Raw genomic sequence first — 18252 nt, forward strand, 5'->3', positions numbered from 1 at the left:
ATATATATATATATATATATATATATATATATGTATGTATATATATATATGTATGTATATATATATGTATATATGAGAATGACGTAACGTGTTAGAAGTCTGGCGATGATGACCTCTGCTGGCCAGCGAGGGGAATGACTGTTACCGAGTCTGTGACACTTTTGTTCCTGACTTAACCTTAACAAACAAATCATAATATTATATTGGATTATGATCCACTTACATTACAGAATTTTTACAAATTACAGTGTGTGAAAACCAGGCCAAATCTAATTCTGAGATAATGTTTGACTGTTGCCATTCACTTCAATGTGATTTCAGTTGTTGACATTATTTTACTCAGTTAATATTAAATACATATATTATCATTATTATTTTCACAGACTGTTCTTTATTTCATGTAGAAAACAGTAAACTACAAAAAAAAAAGAAAAAGACCCCAGCTAGATTTCCACAGACTGGTTCACTGTCATTACCATGTCTGCTTCGGGAGAGACTTGGGGCACGGAGAACAGTCTGACTGCTTTGATTTTTGCAAGCTCGGTCACAATAGAATTTTAAGCCATTTATTTTGGCCAGGCTTGAAAAGGGATGTAGCTGACTACATGTGGTTTGTGTCGGTCCATTGACCAAAACCAAAATTGGAAAACCATTTTCAGCTAAACATAAAGTGCATTGCAATTCAATTTACAGAAGCAGTTCCTCATGGCTCCTATTTTCATTAAATTCTTCTTGACATTTGGCCTATCCAAAAGTATTCAAGTAATCAAGCAACAATTTTTTTATTTTAAACAAGTATTACAGCCTTCAAAATTTTGCATTGTGTTTCAAGTGCATACTATCCTGAGCATCAGGATGCACTTGAATGCTTTCATCAAACGCTTAAGTCCATGCAAAAATTGCCTTACAAATATGGACTGGGATGTGGGAGTTCCTTAGGTTTAATTTGCTGTGAAAGTGAAACAATTCAAAAATCTCTTGGATGTAGTCTATCTGAACTTGTCTTTGGACATTGGACATTTTTACTGCTTGTTTGGTGATGTTCCAAAGCACACAAATGTGTTAAACCCTAACATTAATGTGGAACATGTTCGGCCAAAAAAAAAGCATGCTTACCATTTGAATATGATTAAAAGATCCATTATGCTTCAAAAAGTTAACTATTTTCAGGAAAATAACGTTTCCTCTTGAAGGTGCAGTAGGAGATCTGGAAAAATGCTACCTTTAGCATAAAAAACGGATCCCCTTCCTACTGTCCAAAGCCACACCTTCTGAAATCATGAATTCGCACCAAATAGATGATCATAGACAATCTTATAACACTAGATCATATGGCATTCACTATCATATCTAGCCAATAATTTGTGTAGCAAGCAAACCTTGTCAGCGTGTAATAAAATTTATTGCATACACATATTGCATACAAATATCACATCTATGGAGATTCACGCTCTGTACAACTTGAGTGGTTGAGACAGGCCAGCAGGCTACAAGTATTACAGATTTTATAACAAATAAATTTTAAAAGCATACAAACTTACAAAGGGAGTTGAGCAATGTATAAATAAAATGCTTACAAAAAAGCTGTTTTAGATGGTGTCATAAAATTTCAGTCATTTTAATTAAAAGACAATTTAACTTTATTATTTATGTTATTACACATGCAGCAGTTACTAACATTCAACTTTGTTTATTAACATCCCCAGACAAACCAATCTGCACAGATCTCACCAGACAATTAAATCTCGACAGACAGACGGATCTCCACAAATAATTCGATCTCCACAAACTATCGAGTCTCCATGGAGAGACGTATCTTCACAAACTATCGAGTCACCACGGACAGATGGATGACCATAAACTATCGAGTCTCAACAGACAGACATATCTCCACAAACTATTTTATCCCCACAAACAATCGAATTCCCACAAACGATTGGATCTCAACTTACTATCAAACTCCCACAAACTATTGGATCTCCACAAACTATCAAGTGTCCACAGACAGATCTCCACAAACTAATGCATCTTCACAGACAGATGGATCTCCCCTAACTATTGAGTCTCCACAGACGGATGGATCTCCCCAAACTATTGAGTCTCCACAGACAGATAAATCTCCCCAAACTATTGAGTCTCCACAGACAGATAAATCTCCCCAAACTATTGAGTCTCCACAGACAGATGAATCTCCCCAAACTATCGGGTCTCCACAGGCAGATAGATCTCCCCAAACTATCAAGTCTCTACAGGCAGATGGACCTCCCCAAACTATCGAATCTCCAAAGGCAGATGGAGCTCCCCAAACTATCGAGTCTCCACAGAAAGATAAATCCCCACAAACTGTAGACTGCTCACAGATAGACATATCTCCACAAACCATCAAATATTCATGGACAGAAAGATCTCCACAAACTATTGAGTCTCCACAAACAAATGGACCTAACCAAACTATGGAATCTCTGTGGACAGACGGATCTCCACAAACTAATGAGTCTCCACAGACAGACGGATCGCCCCAAACTTTCGAACCTCCACAGATAGACAGATCCCCACAAACTATTGACTTTCCACAAACTATAGAGTGTGCACAGACAGAGAGATCTTCACAAACTATCAAATCTTCATGGACAGAAGGATCTCCACAAACAATAAAGTATCCACGAACAGAGGGATATCCACAAAATATCAACTCTTCATGGAGAGAAGGATCTTTCCAAACAATCAAATCTTCATGGACAGAAAGATCTCCACAAATGATTGAGTCTCCATGGACAGGGGGATCTCCACAAAATATAAACTCTCTGCAGAAAGACAGATTCCCACAAACTATTGTGTCTCCACAAAGAGATGGCTCTGCCCAAATTATCGAATCTTCACTGACAGACAGAGCTCCCCAAACTATCGAATCTCCACGGAGAGAACGATCTCCACAAACTATTGGATCTCCACAAACTATCAAGTCTCCACAAGCAATAGAGTGTCCACAGACAGACAAGTCTCCACAAACTATTGAATTTTCACTGACAGAGGGATCTTCACAAAATGTCAACTCTCCACAGACAGACAGATCTCCACAAACTATCAAATCTTCATGGGCAAAAAGATCTCCACAAATTATTGAGTCTCCAATGACAGAGGGATCTCCACAAAATGTCAACTCTCCGCAGACAAACAGATTTCCACAAACTATCAAATCTCCATGGACAGAGGGATCTCCACAAACTATTGAGTCTCCACAGACAGATGAATCTCCCCAAGCTTTTGAATCTCCACTGACAGATGGATCTCCACAAACTATCGAGTATCCATGGAGAGACAGATCTCCACAAACTATTGGATCCCCACAAACTATAAAGCATCCACAGATAGACAGATCTCCACAAACTATTAAATCTTCATGGGCAGAAGAATCTCCACAAACTATTGAGTCTCCACAGACAGAGGGATCTTCACAAACTATCAAATCTTCATGGACAGGAGGATTTCCAAAAACTATCCAGTTTCCACAGACAGAGGGATCTCCACAAATTATCGAGTATCCGCAGACAGATGGATCTCCACAAACAATTGGTCTGAATGTCTTCTGTCTCTCTGCTTCTATTGTGAAACTGTAAATGAATCATCTTTATAATGTTTTTTTTTATTCTTTCTCTATTTCAGATTCACCTGAAAATACAAGGAGTGTGACAGGAAATAGTATATGTGAGACAACAACTAGTGATTCTGAGTCAAATGATTCCACAAAGGTAAATATTCAAAGTAGGGTTTAGACTGGTTTTCAAGAGTTCACACTTAGCTCATAATTTATACATAGCTTGGTTGGCATGCTGTCCCGGGAGAGAGCCCTGAGCTCAAGGGATCCTCGAGCTCAGGGCTCCCCCCCTTTTGCAGGGCGAGTGGAGATTGAGCTCAAGTCTATCTCAAACTCCCCCGCTGCTGAGGCCAAGGTGAATTTCTGAGAGTAAGACATTTTTAAAAAAATGATAAAAAAAGGTTAAGGCTTATTTTATCTATAATATATAGCACATTTGGATGGTGGGAGGAAACCGGGGAACCCGGAGGAAACCCACACGAGCACGGGGAGAACATACAAACTCCACACAGAAATACCAGATGGCTCAGCGAGGACCCAACACCATTGGTATTCTTGCTGTGAGGCAACAGTGCTAGTCACTGGGCCACCGTGCCGCCCATTCTGGATAAAGGAGGAAGAAGGGGAGGAGGGGGGTTTCTTCCAAACAAAGATAGTTGTAGAAAGGAAATGAGGATATATATATAGTGATTTGGGATCCTTTGATTGGAGGATCATAATCAGCTAATGTAGACCAGCTGGGTCAATCATGAGCACATGCTCCTCTCGAAATTAGTTTAAAATTAAACTTCACTTAAAAGGCAGAATTTACTTCTCTGGTGCTTAAAGCTAATTTTTTATAAGCACTCTGTCTTTGATATCTTTAGCTTGATTAGAATTTTATACTTGCATCTGAAATTATCTAATACTTTATATATAATACTTGCAATTATATAATACTTGCATCGTCCCTTGGCTTATGGGAACCTAGGTCCTGGATTGGGACGTGTCATAAGCTGTGGACTTTAAAAAACTTTTTAAAATCCAATTTCACATTACAAAACAGTGTGCCAAAAGTTATAATCTGATTTCACATTATATTTTCTAATGAAAAAGAAAATTTAAGTGTTGGAAAAACAACTAGTGAGTAACAAAATAATAATATACTCAACAAACACAACCCAACATTTTTGTTTTTTCTCAGATTTTTTAATGAGCTGAACTCAAAGACTTAAAACTTTTTCTATATACACAAAAGACCTATTTTTCTCAAATATTGTTCACACGTTTGTCTAAATCTGTGTTAGTGAGCATTTCGTCTTTCCCAAGAAAATCCATCCGCCTTATAGGTCTGGCATGCAGGTGAGAAAAAGTCAGTATCTGGTGTGACCACCATTTGCTTCCTGCCGTGCAATACATCTTCTTTGCATAGAGTCGATCAGGTTGTTGATTGTGGCCTGTGGAATGTTGTGGTACACTCCTCAATGGCTTTAAAAAGTTGCTGGATATTGGCCGGAACTGGAACACAGTGTTGTACCAGATCCAGAGTATCTCAAATATGCTCAATGGGTGACATGTCCGGTCAGTATGCTGGCCATCCAAGCATTGGGATATTTTCAACTTCCTGGAACTGTCTACATGCATCATCATGCTGCAGTATGAGGTGATGTTTGTGAATGAATGGTACAACAATGGATCTCATTGCAGTATTGCTGAGCATTAAAAATGGCATCAACAATATACAGCAGATTCACAATGATGAGTTTGAAGCTTCAAAGTTTTGCATTCTATAGAGCAAACAGTATGTGTGTAACAATTGTTTTTTAAATAGAGTTTTAAAATGTAAACAACTTATAAAAAAAACATCCAATAATATAAATTGTCATTTAATAAGAATATGTGAATAACTAAATTTTGACAAATGTCAGATAGAGCCTTCTAATTCTAAGGTGATGATTAATATCCAAACAAACCTGGGATTAAAGCATCGTCTTTTATAATAGTACTGACACGTGGCTGTGGTGATGAAGTAAAGCTAAAGTAAATTTCTGTAATTCATTGCAAACTTGCACTCTTTTAAAAACATTTTAAACTTGTGAATCTCACTCTTGATCACAGTTGATAACGATTGAAGATAGCGAACTTAACAGACCATTTATTCCCAGTTGCTTTGCGCACGTCCTGTCTTGTTGATAAGCTTATACGCGTGACTATGGAGACATCGAGCTGTCAGCTGTCAGTAGGCAGGAAAACCACACTCCTATGTCATGTTGCAGTCTGCCGCAAAATGGGATTTGGATGCTATTTTAAAGTCAGGAAATTTTAAACAAGAGATTTATTGTCTTTATACCACCCCAATATGACTGACAATATACCTACACACAGTTCTGTCTAAACAGCTTATGAAATATTATTTTCATCATAGGTGCCCTTTAAGTAAAGTTCATACATCATATTCTGTAAAGGCATAGTATTGTAACTAATCCACAGATAGTATGAACAAACACACACACATATGTGAAAACATTTAATAGATTAAATATATATTTTCTGGCTAAGGTCTATTTCAGTGAGAATCTGCATGTTGTCAGGGTATGTTTTGAAGCTTATTATCTTCCCGGTTGCCATGGTTACTTAGTTTCTCCTTAAATTTAGGAGACATTTCAATAGTATCTGGATATGGACCTGGACATAGCCCTGCTTAGCTTCAGTGGGTGACCATGTGAGAGCTGCAGACAGCTAGTTGTCGGCTTTACTGTGGCCAGCCTATGGCACACTTGTGCAATAATCATGCTGTCTAATCAGCATCTTGATATGCCACACCTGTAAGGTGGATGGATTATCTCCACAAACTTTTATTATGTTATTATTTTAAGTTTTATTATTTCTATTATGAATTTTATTTTTTTTATATTTGGAAGAAATAGGTTTTGTGTGTTGATGGAAAAAGTTTCAAATATTAAAAAATGTGAGCAAAAACTTAAATTATTTGTATAATAATAATAATAATAATAGTATCAATAATGGACCTTTATCATTATCAATATTAGACACTAGTTTGAGAAATAAAAAGGTTACACATTAATTCCATTAATTTTTTAGAGTAATATGTTTTTTTATATTTCTGATAAAGAAAAACTTTGTTAAATCAATAATTAAAGAACAATATTTGTCTATTAAACAGAGAGAAACCAAGAACATTGCAGGAGCAGATAATGGAACAGATCAACGGAAACAACAGGAAAAGACTGAACAAAAATTGTTTCAAAGAATTCACCTTCACAGAAATGACCAGCTGAAAGCTGCTGATGTTCTTCAGATAACAAAACATACATTACAGACTCTTGAGTCATGTGCTGAAGATGAGCTGGTTCAGACCTTCTTAGTAAAACTACTCATGATGGACTACAGAGCAAGATACATTCAAGTTAAAGAGACCAAACAAAAGAAAACAGACACTGGTTCATCCAAGCATGGTGGTGATATATTCAAAGCAATGTCTTTGTCTAACAAGGTTACCAGTCAGTCTGAGCGCATCCACCCAATGGATGTTCAGATGGCTGTGTTTCATTTTGCTGATGGTTTCCTAAAGCAGATGATGGTCACTAAACTGTCCCAGTGTCAGTATGCTCTGCCTCTGCTTGTTCCTGATCCGTTCACACAGCAGATTGAGTTTCCTCTCTGGACATTCAGACAAATCAACAAGAGCTGGAAGATTAAAAACGTCAACAATGAGATCACCAGTCAAACCCAGCCAATCTACAAGGCAGAAACTCAAATGGTGTTTTTCTTCAGGTTTGGCTCAGTGTCTTCATCCAAATCTCATCTGATGAACAGTCTAATCAATGAGAAACACAACACATTCTTCCACAGGAACTGCCCAGGCAGCAGCAGATCTAGAATCCTGATGGATGGAGTGGTGGAGATCGCCTGGTTCTGTCCTTCTGGGAAAGACACTGATAAATTCAATAACTGCGTGGCCTTCTGTAATCTACATGGAGATGCAGGAGAACATGAGAAACAGATGAAGATCCTCACAGAAATGGCCTCAGTCAATGTGGTTCTTCTGACACAACTGGACAGCAATGACAGAAATGCAGCAATAATCCAAAACCTGTTCACAAACACAAAGCCACTCATTTGCCTTTTTACCGAGGATGATTCTGATATATTTGAGATAGAGAAAGGGAAATTCAAAATTGGTTTGAAGTACAGAAATCAGTCAGATGTATCTGAAGAACTCAGAGGTGCAATAAAAGATTGCCTTTTAGAATCATCTGCAAATTTCAAACTTGATGCATTCAAACACTCAGACATCAGAGTAGATGAAAAAAATGATGAAGACTGCAGGAGAGGAAGAGAAGCAGCACAGCAGATCACGAGTTTACTGGAGAAGAAAAAACTGACAGAAATTAAAGAATCATTTCTTTCTCATCAAGGAAAACTGTGGCATCAGTGGAGTCAGAAGAACAAAGAACTACATCGACCTCAAGGAGATGAACCAGACAAGATAATAAGCAGCAGGAAAACAGAAATGATGAACATTCGTAAACAGCAGCATGAATCTGATGTCAGTGAGTTCATGAAGCACTTTATTAAAAAAATGGATTCACATGCTAAACACGAGAAGGTGTTTTTCCTCAAATGGCTCACAACACTCCTGGATGAACATATCTCAGAGGACATTTCTGAACTACATAATATGTATAATACAACATGGTCAATGATTGTAGAAATGAAAGAACACAAGAATAACAACAATAAACAATTAAATGAACAACTCAAAGCCAAACAAGCAGAACTTGAGAAAATATCTGAGAATCTTCAAGCTGCAGCATTTGGTCTGGAGCACATCATGCGGGAGGTCAGTCAGATCTATGAATCATGTTCATCTGTGAAGGAGAACAAGAAAGACCTGCCGGTTGACTTCAATTCCCTCCCAAGTCTCGCAGCAGAGATGATGATCTCTGGGTTTCCTCTTGAGCTGATGGATGGAGATGCTGCTCATGTTCCTGTGATCTGGATCTCTGCTGTACTGGATCAACTTGTCCAGAAACTGGGAGACCAGAGAGTCTTTGTGCTGTCAGTTTTAGGGATTCAGAGCTCTGGGAAATCCACCATGCTAAACGCCATGTTTGGACTCCAGTTTGCTGTCAGTGCTGGCAGATGCACCAGAGGAGCTTTCATGCAGCTGGTCAAAGTGTCTGAAGAGATGAAAACAGAGATGAACTTTGACTATATTCTGGTTGTTGATACTGAAGGTCTTCGTTCTCTAGAACTGGCTGGAAAATCAACAAGAGGTCATGACAATGAACTGGCCACATTTGTTGTGGGTCTTGGAAATTTGACCTTGATAAACATCTTTGGAGAAAACCCCTCTGAGATGCAGGACACTCTTCAGATTGTGGTTCAGGCCTTCATGAGGATGAAGAAGGTCAGACTGAATCCCAGTTGTGTGTTTGTGCATCAGAACGTGTCAGACATCACAGCTGGAGAGAAAAACATGGAAGGAAAGAGAAAACTACAGGAGACGCTGGATGAGATGACAAAACTCGCTGCTAAAGATGAAGTCTGTGATGCAGAACGATTCAGTGATGTCATTAGCTTCGATGTTCAGAATGATGTGAAGTATTTTGCTCAGCTCTGGGAGGGCAGTCCACCAATGGCACCACCAAACCCAAACTACTGTGAGAATATACAAGAGCTCAAGAAATCCATTACCTCTCATGCCTCCAAATCACAAGGAATTATGCTGAGAGACTTAAAAGATCGCATCAGAGATCTCTGGGAGGCTTTACTGAATGAACAGTTTGTCTTCAGCTTCAGAAATTCACTAGAGATTTCAGCTTACAGGAAACTGGAGACTGAATACAACAAGTGGTCCTGGAGTCTTCGTAGTGCCATGATGGAAACTGAGAACAAACTGCACAACCTAATAGAAAATGAGAAAATTCAGAAGGTTGAAGAAGCTGATCTTCAAAGACAACTAAACAACACAAGTGAGGAAGTGCAAAAATCAATGTCTGAATTCTTTGAGAAAGACAAAGATAATTACATACTGATCCAGTGGAAAACATCTTTTGAAATCAAAATCAAAGATGTTCAGCAAAACATTGTGAGAGAAACAAAGAAGAAACTAAATGAGGTTCTTCAACAGAGAGACCTGAAGAAAAAAATTGATGCTCAGAGAACATATCATGAAAACACACTCTTTGAAAAGAGCAAAGAACTTGCCTTAAAACTCAAAGACAAAGCAATTGGCGAAGAAGAACTGAAGAGAGAGTTTGATTTGTTTTGGGAAAAGAGTGTAAAGAAGATCATCACGGACACTCCTCCAATTAAAGACATTGACATAATGAAAGATGTGAGAGAGTTCCTCAATGACAACTATACAGGACAGCTCCCTGTAGACCACTACAGCAAGAACCATAAATATATATTTACTGTGCAGAATTATTCGGATTATGTAAAGATGAAAAAATCAAGTGGACTTACAGGACATGTTAAAGATGCCTTCATGACATTTAAAGGGGTGTTTGGTCATGGTTCGCTGTCTAAAGAGGATGAAGCTAAAATAACAACATTTGTCACTGATGTTGCTCAACAGACAGACAAGCTGATTAAGCTATTTAATATTTCAAAGATGGGCTACAACATCAGCTGCATTCAACAACTTACAGATTACATAAAGGCAAGATTATTACAACATGAGGAAGAACATGTGAAATATGTGTTCAAGAATGAATTCTTCTATGACTTGGTTCTTTCTATCTTTGAGAGAGCAAAGAATACATTCACTGAGCAGCACAAACTGTTCAGAGAAGCCAATGATCCCAAAATATATGTTGACAAAAAGAGAGAAGAATACTATGGTATTTTCAAGCAATATTGTGATGGAGCAAAATCAGCTGCCATTTTTGGTGATTTCATCTGTCAGAAACTCAAAGAGCCCATTGAGCATAATGTCTACAAGAAAACTGCAAGAGATTTAGCAGATGAAATGAGATCAAACTGTGAATCACTGAATGGAAATAGATCAAATCTGGAGAAACACATCCTGAAGACACTGGCGGAAGAGGAGGATTTTGACAAATACATGAATTACATTAAAACTCCCAGAGATCACTTCAAGAGTTTCATCAGAGGTGAAGTTAGTCGATATATCACTGATAAATTCAGCATCAGGGACAAGATGAAGCAGAACCTTGAACTCCTGCAGCAGAAGATCATGAACGCAGCACATGAATCTACAGCACATGTTCAGGCCAACAAAGAAGATGTTGGCTTGTGGTTGATGAGATTCACACAGCAGCTTTCAGATGTGCTGATCTTCTCTGAAAAAGACCTCAGTGGAGTCAAACATGATGATGTTGATGATTTCAACCTCCTAGAAGATGTGATAAGACAAGAACTACCAAAAAAAACTTTAGAGATCTGCAACACAGATACATTTAATGAAAAACTGGATGTCAAGTTTAGACCAGAGGAGCTTCTGAGTGATCATTTGTGTCAGTGTTGTTGGGTTCAGTGTCCCTTCTGTGCCGCCATCTGCACAAACACCATAGAAACCCATGAAGAAGATCACTGTGTTCCTTTCCACAGAGTAGATGGAATTAATGGAGGCTATTACTATGAAACAGATAATCTCAGTGCTTATTTTTGCACAACCTCAGTGGCAAGTACTAAAAGATTTCTTGTTTCAGAGAAGTGGTTTCCCTTCAAAGAATACAGAACCGCAGGAGGAGTTTATGCAACATGGAGCATCACCCCTGACCTCTCTGAACTGTCCTACTGGAAGTGGTTTGTGTGCAGATTCCAGAAAGATCTGGAGGAATATAATAAGAAAACGTTCCAGGGTAATGGTGAGATTCCAGCTGAATGGAGAAATCACAAAAAACAAGATGCTATTGAGAGTTTGGATAAATACTTTTAATAATAAGCATATACTTAAGAAAAGATGTGGTGAAAAGAATGTTCATGCAGAACAATCTAAAATATATAGATACATTTAGTTTTATCTGAAACATTTCTTATTTCCTATGTGTTAGATTGACGAACATAGCACATTATAGATATGATGGTAAATAATTTGTCCATGTGTAAATATGCTTTCCATATGCTTGCAGCACTTTCCATACTGTGACACTGGCAATTGATAAACCACAGTGCATACATTGTTCTGCAGTCCAGATACACTATCATCAGCCATCTGTTCAGCATGAACTGATGGCTTTGCTGTAATTAGTGTCTATTATAATGACACACTTTTATTTCATAAAAAGATTGCTGTCAACAAACTTTTTTGCAAGAGCAAAAAGGAGAAAGTATGTTTTAAATAGATGAAAACATTGTGTGGAAATTATGAGAAGATGATTCCATTCAAAACACGAATAGTAAATTTGATGAGCCATCAATCCTGTCTACACCGAGAAGACAGAACAGTACCATGGTTTTTAACAAACATATCCATGGGACTAATTCTGCGACTGTTTTTGTGGAGATCATCCATCAGAAACTCAAAGAAAGCCACTGAGCAAAGTGTCTGCAATCAAACTGCCTGAGATTTAGCAGATACACTGAGATCAAACTATGAATCACTAAATAGAAATTTGGAGAAGTATCCTGAAGACAGTGGCAAAAGATGAGAATGCTCACAAATATACAAACTACATTAATAATCCCAAAATCACAGCGTTAGTGCATTTACTGATGATAAAGAACAACTGCAGCAGACAATCATGAACATTAATCTATTCAGATCAACAATGCTTATCTGCTTATTTGTGTATGATTGGCTTTTGAATTGAGCAGCTCTTAGATGTTTTGATCTTCTGTGGAAAAAAGTGAAGATTTGAGATGTTGGTGATTACAACCTCCTAGAAGATGCAATACGACAAAAACTTCCTGATAGCCTATAATGTCTGAAATTAGCAACATGGCTTAATTTGATGAAAAACTTGATGTCAGGTTTAAAGCTGAGGAGCTTCTGATTGATCCATCAGTGCTGTTGGGATAATAAATTTAATACTTTAGATGAGAGTTTGTGTGAAAATATGTCTAAGTTTGGATAAATGTTTTGATTTGAAAGCCTGTTTAAGCTTTAAATATTATCCTAATACCCAATACACATATCTTTATACTATGAAAATTTCATATATCACACATATCTCTGTACTATAAAAATCACATTGATGTTACATTGAATCGCATTAGATGTTAAAACGATGTTAAAATGTTAAAACATTGAAAGAAATGTACTTTGGTGATAACTATATATTGTTGATTTTAGAAAGTTGAACTTTTACTTGTTGCCAACTACTAATGAAATAAAAAGCATGTGAGTTATTAAATAGATCAACAGACTGCATTAAAAAAAATGTGATTTAGGGGAAAACGTTAAAATGTTGAAAGAAATGTACTTTTCTGATAACGATATTGTTTATTTTAGAGGGTTTAACTTCAAATATGTTGTGTGGTCGTAGAACTTGTACTTGTTCATGCATCTTGTATTGATTTGCTAACTACTAATTAAATAAAGTGCATGTGAAAACAGCAATACTCGTTTCATTCTTTGAGTCTTTTCTGGTAAAGGAGAACCAAATAAAATGCCCTGTTTGTGCACATGCTACATATTAAACAATATATTTATTTTATATACAGTATGCAACAAAAGCACAAAACGTACACTGCATGAGATGTAATGACAAAAGGTCAAGACAACACATTTTTATGTTGCTTTTTAATTTACTTTAATAAGTTACTCTGGTTTTAACTAAATTTAAGGGTTCTATTTTAACAACCTATAAATGAGCCATGAGCTTTAGACTCTGCGCATAGGGTGGGTCTGAATCCACTTTTTCTATTTCAAGGATGGAAAATATGCTTTGTGCCTCGGCGCATGGTTTAACAGGTTTGTGCTTAATGTCTTAATGAGTTCTGGGTGTGTTTTGAGCATAACGTGCATTAAACCAATCAGACTCATCGCACATTCCCCTTTAAGAGTCAGTTGCATCGCGCCATGGTGCAATTGCTATTTACATGACTGACTTTGTAAGTGGAAAAACTGAACGCTTCACTAGCGAGAAAAGAGTTAAACAGACCATCTGCAGCGCAAGGATAAAGAACAAGCCTCCTCCATTCAGCCACTTTACTTTCCTTTTACTCTTAACTCCTTTACTTTCCTGCATAAGGAAACAGTTTAAACTCACTCTATCATCCATTAGCCTACATATTTAATTATATATAGTAAACAAATATTAAAATTTAAAAATCAATTGTATATTTAATAGGCAACCAGTGAAGTGCAGCTAAAATCTTAGTTACCAACTTATACTCACGGGTGCCAGAGAGTAGTCTAGCAGCCACATTTTGTACCAGCTGCAGACGAGAAAGAGAAGACTGAGAAATACCATAATAGAGAGAGTTAGAGTAATCCAGGTGTGCTGTTATGAAGGCATGAATCACTGTTTTAAAATTTCTCTTAAATAAAAAAAGGCTTGACTTTAGACAGTTGTCTGAGGAGGTAAAAGCAGGATTTTACAACAGTACTAATCTGTTTGTTGAATTTTAAGTTTTCATCAAACATAACATATGTTGTAAAATTTTGTTATTTATAAATTTGGAGATATCACGCTATAGTTTCAAACACTGACCATTCCAGAAAATGTGGCACAGTTTCTGGCTGCGACAAACAAAATAAACAGTCCCCCTGTCCAAACTTAGAAAAAAAATGTTTGACAGGGTAAAAATATTTAGAATTTAATATGTAGTATTTTAAATTTGAAACCACTTTAAATTTGTTTGTAATAAAATGATAAAAATGCAATGAACAAGCCTTCAATTTAAATCTCTAAGGAACCCAGAGAAATAAGAGATAGTTGAACCAAAAACTCTCATTTTTTAAAAACAAAAGGTGTTACATCACATTTAGTATTTCAGGTATCCTGATGGGCAATATTAATCATTTTTCTTCTTTGGAAATTGCAGTATAGTAGTTGTGGAAAGCAAATGAACACTGTTTCAATGTTCTATGAAAAATAAACAATACACTTAGAAACTTAGAAAGAAAATGTTTGATGTTAAAAATGATGAAGAATTTTAAATGAGACCTCTTTAGAAAACATGTTAAGCAATGACCAAAACTTCCTCCAATTTAAATCTCTAACAAACCCAGACCAATAAGAGATAGTTGAATCTTCTTTGTTAGGTTGTATTGGCGGGTTGCGACCTAGCTTTTAGGTGCATACCGCCACCTGATGGAGTGTGAAAAGAATGGCTCTAGTTTCCAACCTATTTGCTATATCCAGTCAATTAAACCGATATTTCTAATAATTTTAGATTTGCCCTGATTTGTTATTCTGCATTTGGCCCATCTTTTAAAACCCTGCTAAATTTAAATTTTCCCTTTCATATGTACAAAGAAACAACACTTGCTCCACTGTTTCCTCTACTAAACATGCATCACATAAACCTGTATTGTGTTTACCTTTAATATGTAATGTACAACTGAGATTAGAATGACCTGTTCATAAATGTAGATAGTTTTTTTTTTTTTGTAAATGTATTTTTCTCAATGTCATAAAAAAACAAGAGGTATTACATCTCACATAGTTTCCGATAGAAAAAATAAAAAATAAATTAAAGTTAAATTAATGAAATTAGATGTTTTCAGAGCAGTACATGTTTTCAGTGCTTAATTTGAAGTCATTCACAAAATGGGTAAAGTTTGGTTTACATTGAGCCAACACTTTTTCTTATGTATATGGTATTTTCCTAACAGTATAAACAAATTACAAACATATTGTCCTTTACAGTTATCTCATTATCAGAATAAAACAGTAGATCAAATAAACAAATTTCTATCTTATACTCCATTTTTTGTTAATAAACAATTCAAAATCTTTCCCAAATATTCTTGAGTAAATACAATGAAAAAAAGATGCAAAATTGTCTCTTTTTCTTGACCACAAAATTCACACATATATAAAATATTAAGTTTAAATCTTTCCAAAACATGTTTATCAGGATAAATTCTATGGAGTATTTCGTACGACACTTCCTAAATTTTGTTATTTATGCAAAACTTATTTGTCAACTTCCAAGCTTTAACGCAAGAAACATTATCAAATAATGAAAGTCAAAAATATCTTGCTGTAGGTAGAGACAACGAACAGAGAGCATTCCTTATAACCTTATTGTTACATTGTTGTTTTAAAACATCAACATTGTAAATGTAGATTTTTTTATTATTATGCAAGAAAGAACATTACAAAGATACAGTATGAACAAAGAGACAAAGAGGGTTACAAGAATAAAATTTCAGCAAATTAAACAAGTTTAAATGATTTACACCAGGAAAGCGTTTTACATGCAATGTAATCATTAGAGCCTTTTAGAGAGTCCACATAAATTTCAAAGTCTTTTCTAAAAAAAAAAAAAAAGTAATGGTGTTTCTTTGAAAATGTACATATATGGATGTAAATTTTTGCTAAAAAAGCAATAATTGAATAATAAATTTACAATGAGAAGGATCTACATTCAGCGAGAAACCAACGAATAAAATTTGGGGGGAATTACAGTTTTGAAATAAGAATGTTTTAATGAAATTGGAAAAGTCAACCCAAAACACTTTACAGTAACTGCACTCCCAAAATAAATGGTTTAGGGTTTAATTGCACTGAGTACAAAATGAGCATTTAGGGGTAATATTGGTATTAAATTTAGCTAGTTTGGTATTTATTGGGTAGCATTTATAAATGATTTTGATTGAGACTTTAACGGCTTTATTAGATAAAAAGATTTTTTCTCTGAAGAAGCCAAAACTGTTTCCAATCTATGTCATTAAATATATTATTCCAAAAACCTATGCAAGCAGGGAAAGAGATCCGAGAACTATTAATAACTAAGCGAATATCTTTGTTTGACATAGAACTGAGAAGAGTTTGGTGAACAAAAGGATTTGGGTTGTCAAAAATAAAATAATCTAAAGAACCTTTAGGGCCAGATTTGACTAAAGGTATAACTTAATCAGGGATTTAACCAAAAACTATGTCATATTCTTTTGGGGGAACAGGAAAAGAAAACTGATGCATACATTTTTCGTATGAAAAAGGGACACCACAATACTCTAAGAGCTGACTAACTAAAAGTATTGTAAATGTAGATAATTTTTAAAGAATGAAAATATACAACCACAATCAGGAGATCAATATGAGATACAAAAGAGGAAAAATACAAACTACATTCGCTGCAGAAAGAAAACAAGACTAACAAAACAAAGGAAAATTAAAGTTTAAAGGTTAAGTAAATTACAACTGTATAAAAGTGTATGAAAATAAATAAATTAAGAGCATTAGGAAAGCTATCTAACTCAAATCAGAGTCAATAGATAAAAGTTCTTCATACAGAACCAAGAAATCACATTTTTTGTTGTTACACATACGGAAATATTTAAGCAGTGAGTCAACTTCAATCAGAAAATGTCGAAAAGGAACTAAAAGATTGTGCAAAGGTAGGAGGAGTGTTTAAATAACGATAGAGGTCAACCCAAAATTTCTGAACAAATTCACACATACAAAACAAATGTATTAAAGTTTCATCATCCTCACCACAAAATGTACAACTACTCGGAATATCAACCTATTTGGAAACAAATGAGTTAGCCAGATTTATTTCATGCAATATTTTAAAGTGGATTTGTTTAGTTTTATTAGGAAGGCATCAACCAAGCTTTTCTCCAATCTATATTATTAATTAATGCCGCAAAATAAAATTTGCCTCGCAGAACAATAAGATTTATTTGCGGAAGAATCAGATGAATATGTTTATTATTATATTTCTCATCATGAGTGTCAATGCCGTCCAGCACTAATGCTGATTCCTTCATATTTTTTGTATTGTATTGTATATGACTTTTGACCAGATGCATTAAGCCTGTAGGGATGGCTCTAAGAACAGTATTACATTCTCTAAAGGGAATAGGAAAGTCATGAACAGTCATAAAGCGCTCAAAAGACAGTAAGTTACCAAAATCATCAAATAAAGAAAGTAAATAAATTAATCCTCTATCAACTCAATTAGGATAAAAAAGATTTATTTCTAGCAGTTAAATCCATATCATTCAACAAGATTGTAAATGTAGATTTTTTTGTATTAAACAGTACACATTTAATAAAGCACAGATGAGATTTACAAGCCATTAAAAATGGAGAAAGGCTTGCAAACACGTCCTTTTTATGCTTGACAATTAGATGAATTAAGAGTTTTGCTCTGGAGGTTGAATATTAAGATTTATTTAATATTTGATGTTGAATGTTAAATATTTGGCAACAAAAACCAAATTCACCACATCAAACTGGCGCTCATACTCAAAGTCCAACGTAAACATCCTTTTTGAAACTAAGTACAATGTAAAAAGATGTTAGCCATACAACACAACGAAAATTTGTAAATGTAGATTTTTTTATGTAGTATTTACAAACATAGTACAAGAGAATACATCTCACAACAGTTATGAATATAATAAAAATAAATCAAATAAAATGAAATAAATTATTTCAGTTAGACAAAGTATAAACAGATGCCAGGGGCAGAAAAATAAATTGGTAAGATAATAATAATAACAACAAAAAAAAACTTATTCAATCAATTAAAATTTACATAATGCCTCATTTTTTTTT

At 35.4% G+C, this 18252-nt stretch overlaps 1 protein-coding gene across 1 annotated transcript in view; it reads left to right on the top strand.

Annotated features, from left to right (window-relative positions):
- Window positions 1-13130, top strand: part of LOC147845502 (interferon-induced very large GTPase 1-like) — a 15830-nt gene extending 2700 nt beyond the window's left edge. The window contains exons 2-4 of the mRNA XM_087243472.1: window positions 1707-3573; window positions 3664-3749; window positions 6759-13130. Of these exons, the coding sequence (XP_087099598.1) occupies window positions 1803-3573; window positions 3664-3749; window positions 6759-11507 (6606 nt within the window). The 5' untranslated portion in view covers window positions 1707-1802 and the 3' untranslated portion in view covers window positions 11508-13130. The remainder of the gene's footprint in view (window positions 1-1706; window positions 3574-3663; window positions 3750-6758) is intronic.
- The last annotated feature ends 5122 nt before the right edge of the window (window positions 13131-18252 follow it).

Source organism: Danio rerio, chromosome 3 (assembly GCF_052040795.2).
Source record: "Danio rerio strain M-AB ecotype USA chromosome 3, GRCz13ab, whole genome shotgun sequence".
Classification (NCBI taxonomy): domain Eukaryota; kingdom Metazoa; phylum Chordata; class Actinopteri; order Cypriniformes; family Danionidae; genus Danio; species Danio rerio.